The sequence below is a fragment of the Pelophylax lessonae genome (genome assembly GCF_965119305.1).
Source record: "Pelophylax lessonae genome assembly, chromosome: 1".
NCBI lineage: Eukaryota > Metazoa > Chordata > Amphibia > Anura > Ranidae > Pelophylax > Pelophylax lessonae.
The window spans coordinates 345,530,354-345,543,085 of record NC_138768.1 but is presented as its reverse complement, the minus strand read 5'-3'; the positions used below and the strand labels follow the sequence as shown (position 1 = coordinate 345,543,085).

Sequence of the window (12,732 nt, the reverse complement as noted above, 5' to 3'; positions counted from 1 at the left end):
GTACCCCCCTCCCAAGGTTCGATTGTTCAGTCGCCGGCAGCGCGCTCCCTCCCCCCACACCCCCTTTGCCAGCTTAACACCTAGACCGACCTAAAAAGGTATGTCCACCCCAGGGGGGGGGGGTGTGGGCAGATGGGGGGCAAAGGTCTGCAGAAGACCACTGAGAAAGAGGGGAACACTGACTGGGAGGGGAGCCCGGGGGTCCGACCATCCCAGGGAGGGACCCACGTCCACCCCAAAACCCTCCAGGGAGAGAGAGGGGACAGCTACTTACCACACCAGCAACAGAGTGGGCACCGCTCCATGGTAATGTGGGTGCTGTCGGCCAGGAAAAAACGCTGCCAAAGCCAGTTTGTATCCGCCCTCGCGAGACGTTTACCTCAGCCCCCGTCTGGTGGGACTATGTCGCGGCCGACCTGGTGTGGAGCTGCTGTCTACCCACGTTCGCTGGCCAGACTGAGGGGACCTTCTTGATCTAGATTATCCAGTCCGTCACCCAGTCCGGCACTTGATTGTAGATCTCACAGGAACAAAATAATAAAAAGAGGAAAAAAATTCCATTTAAGAAGAAAACATTTCCTGGACCAGAGATCCCAGCAGGAAACTAGGTCCTTACTCCTGACTAGGCAGTACCTATAGCAGAGAGTGGGAGTATCCCCCCTGGGACTGCCCCATAGGCATAGTCAAGTTCTTTTCTGCTTAGTGTCCTACTCCTGTAGGGGGCAGTATAATCCACATAGTCAAGAGGATGAGGAGCTGTGTCCATCAATGAACGAAAGAGAAACATGTTTATTATTTTTATAGGGAAAAAAAGCGAGAGTTTACAATCACTTTAACATGTCAATTCTAAATGACCATACCAGGTCAAATCTGGCACTCCAGTCCTACATGTAAAAATCATTATTTTTTTGCTAGAAAATTACTCAGAACCCCCAAACATTATGTATGTTTTTTTAACAGAGACCCTAGGGAATAAAATGTTGGTTATTGCAGCTTTTTATGTCACAAGGTATTTACGCAGCAATTTTTCAAATGCGTTTTTTTTTTTTAAATAGTTTCATAAATTTAAAAAACCAAACCACTAAAGTTAGATCAATTTTTTGTATATTGTGAAAGATGATGTTACGCCAAGTAAATAGATACCTAACATGTCATGCTTTAAAATTGCACACACTCGTGGAATGGCGCCAAATTTCTACTTAAAAATCTCCATAGGCAACACTTTAAAAATTTTTTTACAGGTTACCTGTATAGAGTTACCGAGAAGGTCTTGGACTAGAATTGTTGCTCTTGCTGTAACATTTGCAGCAATACCTCACATGTGTGGATTGAACGCCGTTTACATGTGTGGGCGAGACGTACGTATGCGTTCACTTCTGCGTATGGGGACGGGGGGGGGGGGGGCACTTTCAATTTTTTTTTATTTATTTTACAATTTTCCCTTTAAGTCTTTTTTTTTTCCGATTTACTTTTATTCCTATTACAAGGAATGTAAACATCCCTTGTGAAAGGTCCTCCTTATGGAGAGATTTGGGGTCAATAAGATCCCACATCTCTCCTCCAGGCTGGAAAGCCTAAAATTAAAAAAAAAAAAAAAAAAAAAAAAGATCCCAGCTTTCCAGCCGAGAACACGGCAGTATTCACAACTGCCAGGCTGGACGTGACATCATAAGGTCACACCCATTCCTCCAAGAGTCATAGAGGCTGCCGGGACCCTCTGGGGATCCCAACACCCCCCACCCTCACGATCTTAAAATGGCATGTCTTCAATTCTTACAGAACTGTTCTCTGCTCACTCACAGCTGTCAAAAAAAAAAAAGAGCCTCCAGCAAATGTTTATCAACATTGTTAAGGCTGCTAGATAACTATAAACCCAATGCTTTTTAATGTATCATTTCCTTCTTTTAGATCAGGGGTGGGGAACCTATGTCCCTCGAAGTAATTTGGTCTGGCCCCCCATGCAGCTGAGTCTGTGTCTCTCAGCTGATCTGTCCGAACTGAGCCAATGCTTCCTGTATAGTTCCGGCTCCATTCTGACAGTCTGAGTGAGTCACAGGCGGAGTGATATGAAATGCACTCCGCCTGTGACCAATACAGGAAACCGCCACTTCCTCCAGCACGGCGCCGCTGCTAGCTAGCATTTCCCGCCAGCAGCACACACAGCAGCACCAGCCAGAACCAACAGTACCAGCCAGAGCCAGCAGTACCAGCCAGGGCCAGCAGTACTCACAGCAGTATAAGCCAGAGCCAGCAGTACCCACAGCAGTATAAGCCAGAACCAGCAGTACCCACAGCAGTACCAGCCAGAACCAGCAGTACCCACAGCAGTACCAGCCAGAGTCAGCAGTACCTACAGCACAGTACCAGCCAGCAGTACCAGCCTGAGCCAGCAGTACCCACAGCACATTACCAGCCAGCAGTACCAGCCTGAGCCAGCAGTACCCAAGGCAGTACCTACAGCACAGTACCAGCCTGAATCAGCAATACCCACAGCAGTACCAGCCTGAGCCAGCAGTACCAGTCAGCAGTACCCACAGCACAGTACAAGCCAGCAGTACCAGCCTGAGCCAGCAGTACCCACAGCTGTACCCACCAGCAGTACCAGCCAGCTATACCCACCAGCATTAACCACCAGCAGTTCTTTTCAAAACTTACCACCACAAAGTCGACTGCGCTCCAGACTGACCAACACAAACCTGGAAAACCAGTTGCGAGTAGCAACATCATCAATACCAGCTAACATCACACACCTCACCAAAGAGAAGCAGTTGCAGCCATCACATTAGGGGTGAGTTAATTAAATGTTTGACCAAATATAACAGGCACATTTTTAAGTTGATAATTTTGTATGGCCCCCCGAATGATTTTATAAATACCCAAATGGCCCTTGGCAGAAAAAAGGTTCCCCACCCCTGTTTTAGATCAAAGGATTTAACTTCCATCTGTAAGTAAGGGCAGGTTAACCTCTTACAGAATAGGCCTTTTTCTGACACTTGTTGCTTACAAGTTGAAATCAGTATTTTTTTTTAAATAATTACTTAGAACCCCCAAACATTCTATATATATATATATTTTTTAGCAGAGACTCCAGAGAACAAAATGGCAATATTTTATGTCACACTGTATTTGCGCAGAAGTCTTTCAAACAGTTTTTTGGGGAAAAAATATAAATTTTTTGTATAATGTAAAATATGATGTTACACCGAGAATCTTGAGAGAATCCTGATCTTTATTCTAAGCAAAAAATTTGTGATTCCCATTTTATCCAGAATCGTGCAGCTCTAGAGGCTACTGTGCTCTTGGGAGCCTTCCGTGCAGCAGAAATATTTTTAAAGCTTTCCTAAGATCTGTGCCTTGCAGTATACCTGTCTCTGAGGTCTGCTGGCAGTTCCTTTGACATCATGGCTTTTGCACTGATAGAGTATGCATTGTCAGCTGTGAGGCCTTTTATAGAGAGGTATGTGCCTTTCCAAATAATTTCCAATCAATGTATTTAATTTTCTACAAGTGGACTTTAATCAAGGTGTAGAAACATCTAAGCAATGATTAAGAGAAAATGAGAGGCACCTGAGCTAAATTTCAAGTGTTTTTGCAAAGGGTCTGAATACTTATGCCAGTGTGATATTTCAGTTCTTCCTTTTTTATACATTTGCAAACACTTGGGTACCTTCTTTAGCTGCCCTGCTTCTAGAATTACTTCACTCCATTGTACTTTTTCCAAGTTTGTTTGGGTACTCTGCACCCTTTGATTCCTAATCTGATGGCACCATACCCTTGGGAATCCTGCTCCATTGGATGTTGCACTCCTTTCAACAGGAGACTCCTATTTTCGTCACAGATAAGATTCAAATCTTCCATGGTTGGACTCTCGTCAACCCATTCCTTTTCCTGGGGGATTTCATGTCATGCGATATCAACAGAAATCAATTTTTACTGTTCCTTCCCCGAAGTCAAGGGTTTTAGGCTTAGGTCTTTACCCTAGAAAACATTCCTTATTGTGGACCACTTTAGCCATTGGTCCAAATACTTGTTTTGGCCCAGATACTTGTTATTCCACTTGTTTTTCCTAATGGTGAATGATTAGTTGCCCTTCACATTGCTATTTGATGCCTATCAGTCTTCCGGTAGCAGTTTCCCTCTACTGAAAATTACCTTTCCTGGTCTGGAGCACTAGGTTGATCCTAGGTGCCCTCCCTTTGGGTTATGACAATTTACATATTTTGTTAAACCAGCTTTGTCTATCCTTTTTTCACATATTGATAATTACAGATTGTCAGGGTCTGGACTTAAACCTGGGATCTCTGCTGTGTCTGGCAATGACTCTACTTTCTGAGCCATCTGTAATGCTGGACAGTTTCCTGAACAAATCCTTGAATGGTCCTGCCTCGAATCTTGTTTGTCTGGAACCTTGAATTCCTTGCTCCTCCCATGAACTTCCTGATTTACGCCATGTCTCTGCACTCCCTGTTTGCCAGATTATTATACTCCCTCCAGCCAATATCTCGCTTTTGTCTCTCCTGTTCCCATCCGTGTCTTGGCTACAATTCGTTACCGACCTTTGGCTTGTTCCTCGACTACACTTCTGCTTAATCCCAACCTGAAACCATTTATTACTGACCTTTTGGCTTGTTTCCTGACTACGCTTTTGCTTGGTCTTTACCTGCTATATCTGGTTACATACATAGTTACATAGTAGTTGAGGGTGAATAAAGACAACAGTCCATCCTGTTCAACCCGTGTAGGTGTGTGTGGATGTATTCATTTCCCATACTCCTGAATGTTTTGATCTTTGAGATGTACGTCCAAGTGTCTTTTAAAAAGTAGCCATACTCCCCGCAGTTACTACTATTTTTGGTAGAGAGTTTCACAATCTTATAGCCCTTACTGTAAAAAAAACCCTGCGCAGCCTTAGGTTAAATCGCTTCTAATCCCATTGTATGGCCTAGTGCCCTCTTACATTCCTTGTGACTGAATCGTTTTTTTTTCCTATGCTGAGATCACCGTTGAGGTATTTGTAAATCGCTATCATGTCTCCTCTCAGGTGTCACTTCTCCAGGGAGAATAAATCAATCGCTTGTAAATGCTCTTCATAATTAGGGTCTTCCAATCCCCTAATTGGTTTAGTTGCCCTTCTCTGGACTCTCAGAGAGCTCCAGCACATCCCTTCTGAGGACTGGCGACCAGAACTGGACAGAGTACTCCAGATGTGGTCAGACCAGAGTTTTATAAAGTGGTAGGATTATAGTTTTATCTCTGGAATATATCCCCTTCCTTATGCATGCTAATATTCTGACAGCTTTGGCAGCTGCAGCTTGACATTGCATGCTATTGCTTAGTCTATCTTCTACTAAGACTCCCAGATCTTTCTCCATTTTTGATTCCCCCAGAGGTTCCCCCTAAAGCTTATTATGCGTTTGCGTTAAGTGCAATACCTTAAACTTCTCCACATTATACCTCATTTGCCATGAAGTTGCCCACTCTCTTATTTTGTTCTGGTCATTCTGTAAGATTTCTACATCATGATGTGAAGTTATTGTCCTGCTTAATTTTGTGTCATCTGCAAAAACTGAGATTGAGCTAATGATCCCGTCCTCTATGCTATTTATGAATAAATTGAACAAAATTCGTCCTAGGACTGAGCCTTGGGGGACCCCACTTACCACCCCAGACCAGTCTGAGTACACATTATTTATTACCACCCTTTGGATACGCCCCTTTTACCAGTTTTCTATCCAAGAGCAAACCTTGTGGTCTATGCCTGCAGACCTTATTTTGTAAGTTAAGCGTTTCTGGGTAACTAACAAATACCTTAGCAAAATCCAGATACACCACATCCACAGGACTCCGCCTATCTAGCTCACAGCTCTCCTCCTAGAATGTTATCAGATTGGTTTGACAAGAGCGCCCTTTTGTAAACCTGTGCTGATTACTGCTGATGATGTTGTTGTCTTTAGCAAATTCTTGGATGTAGTACCTTATCATCCCTTCCAGTAATTTACATACTAATGACGTCAGGGTGACCTGCCCATAATTTTTTTTTTTTTACAATTCAAACGGTTCCTTTATTGAAATATTTGGAAAGACACATTCAAAAATGACCTGCCTATAATTTCCCGGGATATGCCTCTGCCCTTTTTTGAATATTGGTACTGGACCTGGCTTGCTCACCTCCTGGTGGGGATATCCTGAGGACCGTGACCTGGTACTAAACGCAGCTCCACCATCAGGAGCTTTGGTTAATACCATTTCGTTTTTAGATTCCGTACCTCAGGTGAACCAGTGTCATCAGCCAGGGTGACCTGTCTCGCTTGTCGGTGGGTGCTGCTCCACTGCTATAGCTACTGGCTTCAAGCCTGATTCCAGACTGTGACACAGATATTCTTTGTAATGTGATTTGCACATATGTATAATCTCTCATTGTCCTCAAGTGAGCTGCTTTTGGATGTCCTGTGTCGCTCAATAGACCATAAAGAAAATAAGATAGTTTTACTTGTCACAAAATCTTTTCTTAAAGTCAATTGAAAGACACAGGATCTGCCCATGTGTCCCGAATGTCCAAGAATCACTAAACGCCTGTGTCCCTCAATGGACTTCGAGAAAAAGATTTTACTGGAAGTGCAGAAATCTTGTTTTTTGCCCCCCCAAAAAAAAGAAATAAATATGCCATGTTTGAGTTTTGTCAAGGAGCTCCATATTACACAGAAGCTCATTAAAGCTATGTGCCTCAAACGTACCAGATAAGGGATGTGCATATCTGTATGTTCAAAACAAAACAGAATTGTTTCTTTTATATTTCTTTTTATCCCTATGTCATAAGTTGAATACACACATTTACTATTACATGTTTCTTAAATGTACACAGCGTGAAGGTCAAGTTGAAGCAGGAATCAGGAGTGCAACCATGTACTTAAATCAACAATCCTTAACAAGCAACACAAACACTGTGAGTATGCCTTTAAGTTTTATTCAAATATATGGTAAGTGTAATACATGCGTAGCGAAAATGTTAACTTTTTTACTAGAAATAGGAAACATCAAATCCATTACACATTTCTTTTGTATATTTAAAGTTCTGATGAAAGTTTGAAGAGTTGTATTATATTTTATAATCGACCCATAATATGTATTAATGTGCTATAGTCAAATGCCAAAACCATAACACTTCTGTACTGCTGCACCACTCACTAATAATTACGATGTGTCTCTACCACAAGCTAAATATACATGTTTATATGCCCAAAAGAAATGAAAACAGATGAGAAAATTACCATCACTGTCTACAAATTAACTTTGTGACAGATTTGCAGATGTGAGGATATTTGTCTAGATTTTATGTATGTACAAAGTTTTACCACCTCACCCAAGTGACTCATTTACCATAGGATAACTGTATCCCAAATTACATCACTCATGATGTACTGAGTGGTAAATCATTGTAGTTCTGGCAAAATTAGCTAGTTGGAAAACTTGCATCTACTTGTGGAGCCTTCCCTGGGGTGTAGCATGTGGCTAATGTCTTTGTAGATTATGTACATTTTATACCTTGAATTAAATATTGACACAGTATATAATTTATTATGTATAGCTGGCAGATGTTGTACAAATATGATAATTACATTCATAAAACAATGGTTATTTAAATTGTTGTATTTTCCTTTAAAGCTAATGTATTGTGATTTTGTGTGTATATATATATATATATATATATATATATATATATATATATATATATGTATATATGTGTTCAGGTTTTTTTTTTTTTCAGTTAAAAATACTATTGAAAATATTTTTGCAATGTTTGTAGCTTTTTAAATATGAAATGGTGCATAGGAACATTGTGTATTATTTATATATATATATATATATATATATATATATATATATCTTCATTAATAAAATATATAGTGCCTTTGAAAATCCTTGGAAAGATAAATGGCAGAGCTGAACTGAATTGTTACATATAGTGTACATAGAAAAGTTGATCAGTATTACATTCTCAAATGTAAAAGTATTTGCATTGCTAAAACGAAAGGAAGGGTTGAAACCTTCAAGTTTATTTTCTGCTGTCTGTGTCTCATTGGGGAGAAGAATTTAGGAAATCTCTATAAACTGAGGAGAATTTTTCTCTTAGTTTTTACCAGAATAGGTTTTCCCTATGGAAGATTTACCTCTCCTCTTTTTCCAGTGCCAGCTGTAAAATTTTGGATTTCCTCTCACTTTCCATTTCAATGACCATGGTCACCAGGACAAATGGAGAGCGAGAATCTACCTAGCATTAGCCAAGACCGCAATACAACTTCACTGGGGTTCTAATTCTTTCATACTGTTTTTGAAACTAAAAAATATAGCAGCAGATACAACATATGTAAATTGTTCATATAAAATATTATTTCAGAAAATACTTGTGCCCACTAAAAAAAAGAAAATGAAACCTATTTAAGGACTAGGATTCATGTTTAGACCTCCTGTAACTCAGTCATATGTCTGCTTGGAAGCATAAATGTCATCTTTAAATTAAACACGGAATTGGATCAATTACTATTGTTAACAATTCCACTTTCGCTCCAGTTTTCATAGATCAACCCCAATAGATTTTAGAAACCTGCACTGTCTTGGCCCTCTCAAAGAAAGCTTGAATGGTGCATACAGATTGTGTCAGACTGTGCAATAGCAGTTCTTCCAAAGGGGCAGCTAATGTGCAAGAGTCAAAGTCGTCACATTCCTCTTGCCTCAGCAAAGTAGAATTTTCCATGCAAATGGCTTCCCTTAAAAGGGAACTGGCAACTTTTTTCAAAAGTCAAAAATGAAGATGGACAGGATGAGCGATACACTCCCTCAGTTGTCTTGCATTGTACTTTAATGTTGGTTGGCAGATCCAGCCTGTTAGAACAGATTGGAGAAGATGCTCTTTGAGGAGGAACATCTCTTTGGGGATTTTTTGAATGCGCACAAAAAGAAGTTGACGGGTGGCATACTTTTACCCAGTAAACAGAAGATGAGGGTCTACACAAGTAAGTTGAGTTCCATCTAGTTTTTTTCCCCTCCAATGTACTTTCTCTCCCCCTACGCAGGGGGAGTTATAAAAAGCTATAGCCCAAGTGGTGGCACTGGAGGTTGTGGCTCTGTTTTCAGACCAAAAGAGATTTCAATGATTTTATTCATGCCTGTTCACTGTTACATAGTTGGTAAGGTCGAATAAAGACACTAGTCCATCCAATTCAACCTGTGGTGTGTGTGTGTGTTTATGTCAATAGTAAATCCCATATCCCTGTATGTTGTGATCTTTAAGATCGTTGAGATGTTTTTTTTTTTAACTATTGATGCTCCCTACTGATACCACTGCTTGTGGAAGAGAATTCCACATCTTTGCGGCTCTTGAAAGTAAAGAACCCTCTATGCAGTTTGAGGTTAAACCACTTCTCTTCCTATTTCAGTGAATAAAAAATGGGGGTATTGCTGCGCTCAAAACATCACTTAGACAAATAAATTAATATCAATAATAAAATAAGTCTATAGACTTGATACAGCTGCCAACACCTGACCTAGAATTAGAACCACCAGATCTGAAAAGCAACATATAATGAATATGGTGTAGCGCTTGTAACAATAATATTAACTCCACAGTCCACACAAGTGTTCAGATAAATCAGACAAATGGAATAAACAAAGTCCTTCTGATAGGGTGCTCCCAAATGGAAATGACAGACACTCCAAGCTCCAAAAGCCCCGTGTACAGGAACCGCCACCAAAAGATAAGAATGGCCCCTTACCACAATGCGATGATCCCCACTACAGGGATCGTATCCAGCCTGTATGTAAGATACAAAAGCTTATGCAGATAGTAAGCCGGCTCCAGATATCCCTCACATCAGCTCCACCGGAACATATGCATGTGTAAAAAAGAGGGACAACTCCCATAGTGAAGTACAATCACAGACTTTAATGGAATAAAGGAACGAAGAGTGGCAACTCACATTTACACAGAGACAAAACAGCGTGTCTCAGAGCATTCCCGGGACTTCGTTTCCAACCTGGAAAATGGCCGCCGCGTCCCCTCGTAGGTCACAGCGTGACGTGCCGCAGGCTCCTCCTACGCGTTTCGTCAGTAGATGACGTATTTCAGTGAATGGCCGCATGTCATTTTTAAACTCCCTCCCATGGAAATGGTTTTTTGCCTATGCTGGGGTCACCAGTAAGGCATTACTTCTCCAGAGAGAATAAGTTCAATGCTTGTAGTCTTTTCCCATAACTGAGGTTCTCCAGTCCCTTTTATTAGCTTTGTTGCCCTTTTCTGGACTTTCTCCAGTTCCAGCACATCCTTCTTCAGGACTGGTGCCCAGAACTGGACAGCATACTCAAGATGCGGCCAGACCAGAGTCTTGTAGAGTGATTAAATTATTTTTTTATGTCTGCAGAAGGGAACCAGGTTAGGTTGGCTTCATAGGGATGGATGGCAGTCTAACACAAGGAATTGTTTCACAGTATTATGTAGATAAAAGGCATAACGTTTATTCCATTACAGTAAGAAGGGTTAAAATATGCCTGACCCTTACACATCTAGATAAGACAGACTGACGATCAGGCATAGCCTGTCTACTTGCACGACAGCAGTAGAGAGCACACAAAGGGATGGATAGCTGTTGATAGATCCATGCAATAGGCTGCCGCGTAGCTGTGGATTGCAGATGGCATGAGCAATGTGTGCTGGTGTAATACAGGGCAGCGTGGATCCTGAACTGACAGGCAGGGGCGGTCGGTGATAAAATCGGTCACCGCTCCCAAGAGGCAGGCTCTGAGATCAGGAAGCGGTCTGTTGATGGACCCCACGAGGCGCAGAAGCGTAAAAAATGTCACGGGGAAGGGACCTCTCTGTTTCCGGCTTGCTTTCCACTGACAGACCGCTTCCTGATCTCAGAGCCTGCCTCCTGGGTGCGGTGACCGACATCATCACTAGGGATGCACCAAAATGAAAATTCTGGGCCGAAACCGAAAATGCAGGATGCCCTTGGCCGAAAACCGAAACCGAAAATGACTTTTTCCCACAAATGAGATAGAGAGAGAGAATAGTTGATAATTTATATGTGGCACATTGATATCCAGAAAAAACAAGTCACCAGTGACTTGAGAGAACATGCTGGGACTTGTAGTCCTGCAGCCATGAGAAACTGATGTTGAATGCTATACTGTTTCTATAATCACATTATCCCTGATATTAAAGTCATTTAACAGGAAATTATAAAATGAAGCTAATTACACCAATGAGCATACTTGTCACTGATATGATAACCCAGCAGAGCAATGAGTCTCCTATAGGCAGACAGACAGACATCCTTTATCAGTATGGAAGGGAGAGAGAGAGAGAGACAGAGACCCCTGCATTAAGCTATTTCTGGGAAGTCAGGAAGGAGAGGTGTCATTTTTTTTTTTTTTTTTGTACAGATCTCTTCTTATTGAACTGTATGGGACATGCAAATGCAATGCATAATTATGATGCAGGTGTTTACATAAAACAATCCTTTGTGTTAGACTGTCATCCATCCCTATCAAGCCAACCTAAGCGCTCGTGGTTGCCTTCTGCTGACATATCCCATTCTTCAACCCAGGAGGTTTCACAGGAGCGGCTGTGGACCTATTGGCTTTAAACCCACCAAGGGTTTTTTTCTGTTCCAGGTGCCTTATTTCTTCTGTGTTGAATTATTTTTTATCCCTTGAGTATATCCACTTTTTGATGCATGCTAATATTCTGTTGGCTTTGCTTGCAGCAGCTTGGCATTGCAGGCTATTGCTTTGCCTGTCATCTACTAGGACCCCCAGATCTTTTTCTATCCTGGATTCCCTCAGTGGTTCTCCCCCTAGCGAGTAAATTGCATTCGTATTTTTAGCACCCAAATGCATTACATTACATTTTTCAACATTAAACCTCATTTGCCATGTAGTTGCCCACCTGATTATTTTATTTAGGTCTTCTTGTAAGGTTTCCATATTTTGTTGTGAAGTTATTGCCCTGCTTAGCTTTGTATCATCAGCAAACACTGAGATTTGGCTGTTTATCTCATCCTCCCATTTATGAATAAAGTAAACAGAATTGGTCCCAGGACAGATCCTTCGGGGACCCCACTTACCACACCAGACCATTCAGAGTACTCACTATTTATCACCGCCCTTTTGGACCTGCCCCTGTAACCAGTTTTCTATCCAGGTACATACCCTATAGTGCATGCCCACAAACCTCAGTTTTTAAAGTAAATGTTTATGGGAAACTGTATCAAATGCCTTTGCAAATTCCAGATATACCAGATCTACAGGCCTTCCTTTTCCTAGATAGCATCTCACTTCCTCATAGAATGTTAACAGATTGGTCTGGCAACAACGATCCTTCATAAATCCATGCTGATTACTACTAATGATACTGTTTTCATCAGCAAATTCTTGGATATAGTCCCTTATCATCCCCTTCAATAGCTTACAAGCTATTGATGTTAGACTGACTGGCCTGTAGTTTCTAGGGATATATCCCTTTTTTAAATATTGGTACCTTGTTGGCTTTTCTCCAATCAGCTGGTACCATTCCAATCAATAAACTGTCCATAAAAATTACGAAAAACAGTCTAGCTATCACCTGACTGAGTTCCTTAAAGTGATTGTAAAGTCTCGTGTTTTCTTTTTTTTAAAATAACAAACATGTTATACTTACCTCCTCTGTGCAGTTGGTTTTGCACAGAGTAGCCTGAA

General features: G+C 41.3%; 1 protein-coding gene across 1 annotated transcript in view; it reads left to right on the top strand.

Moving 5' to 3' along the window:
* The window catches only part of ERCC6L2 (ERCC excision repair 6 like 2), a gene marked incomplete at its 5' end in the record, with an annotated part of 326,876 nt that overhangs the window by 154,539 nt on the left and 159,605 nt on the right, over window positions 1-12,732 (top strand). The window contains one exon of the mRNA XM_082244915.1: window positions 6,863-6,943. Coding sequence (XP_082101041.1) covers window positions 6,863-6,943 — 81 coding nt within the window. The remainder of the gene's footprint in view (window positions 1-6,862; window positions 6,944-12,732) is intronic.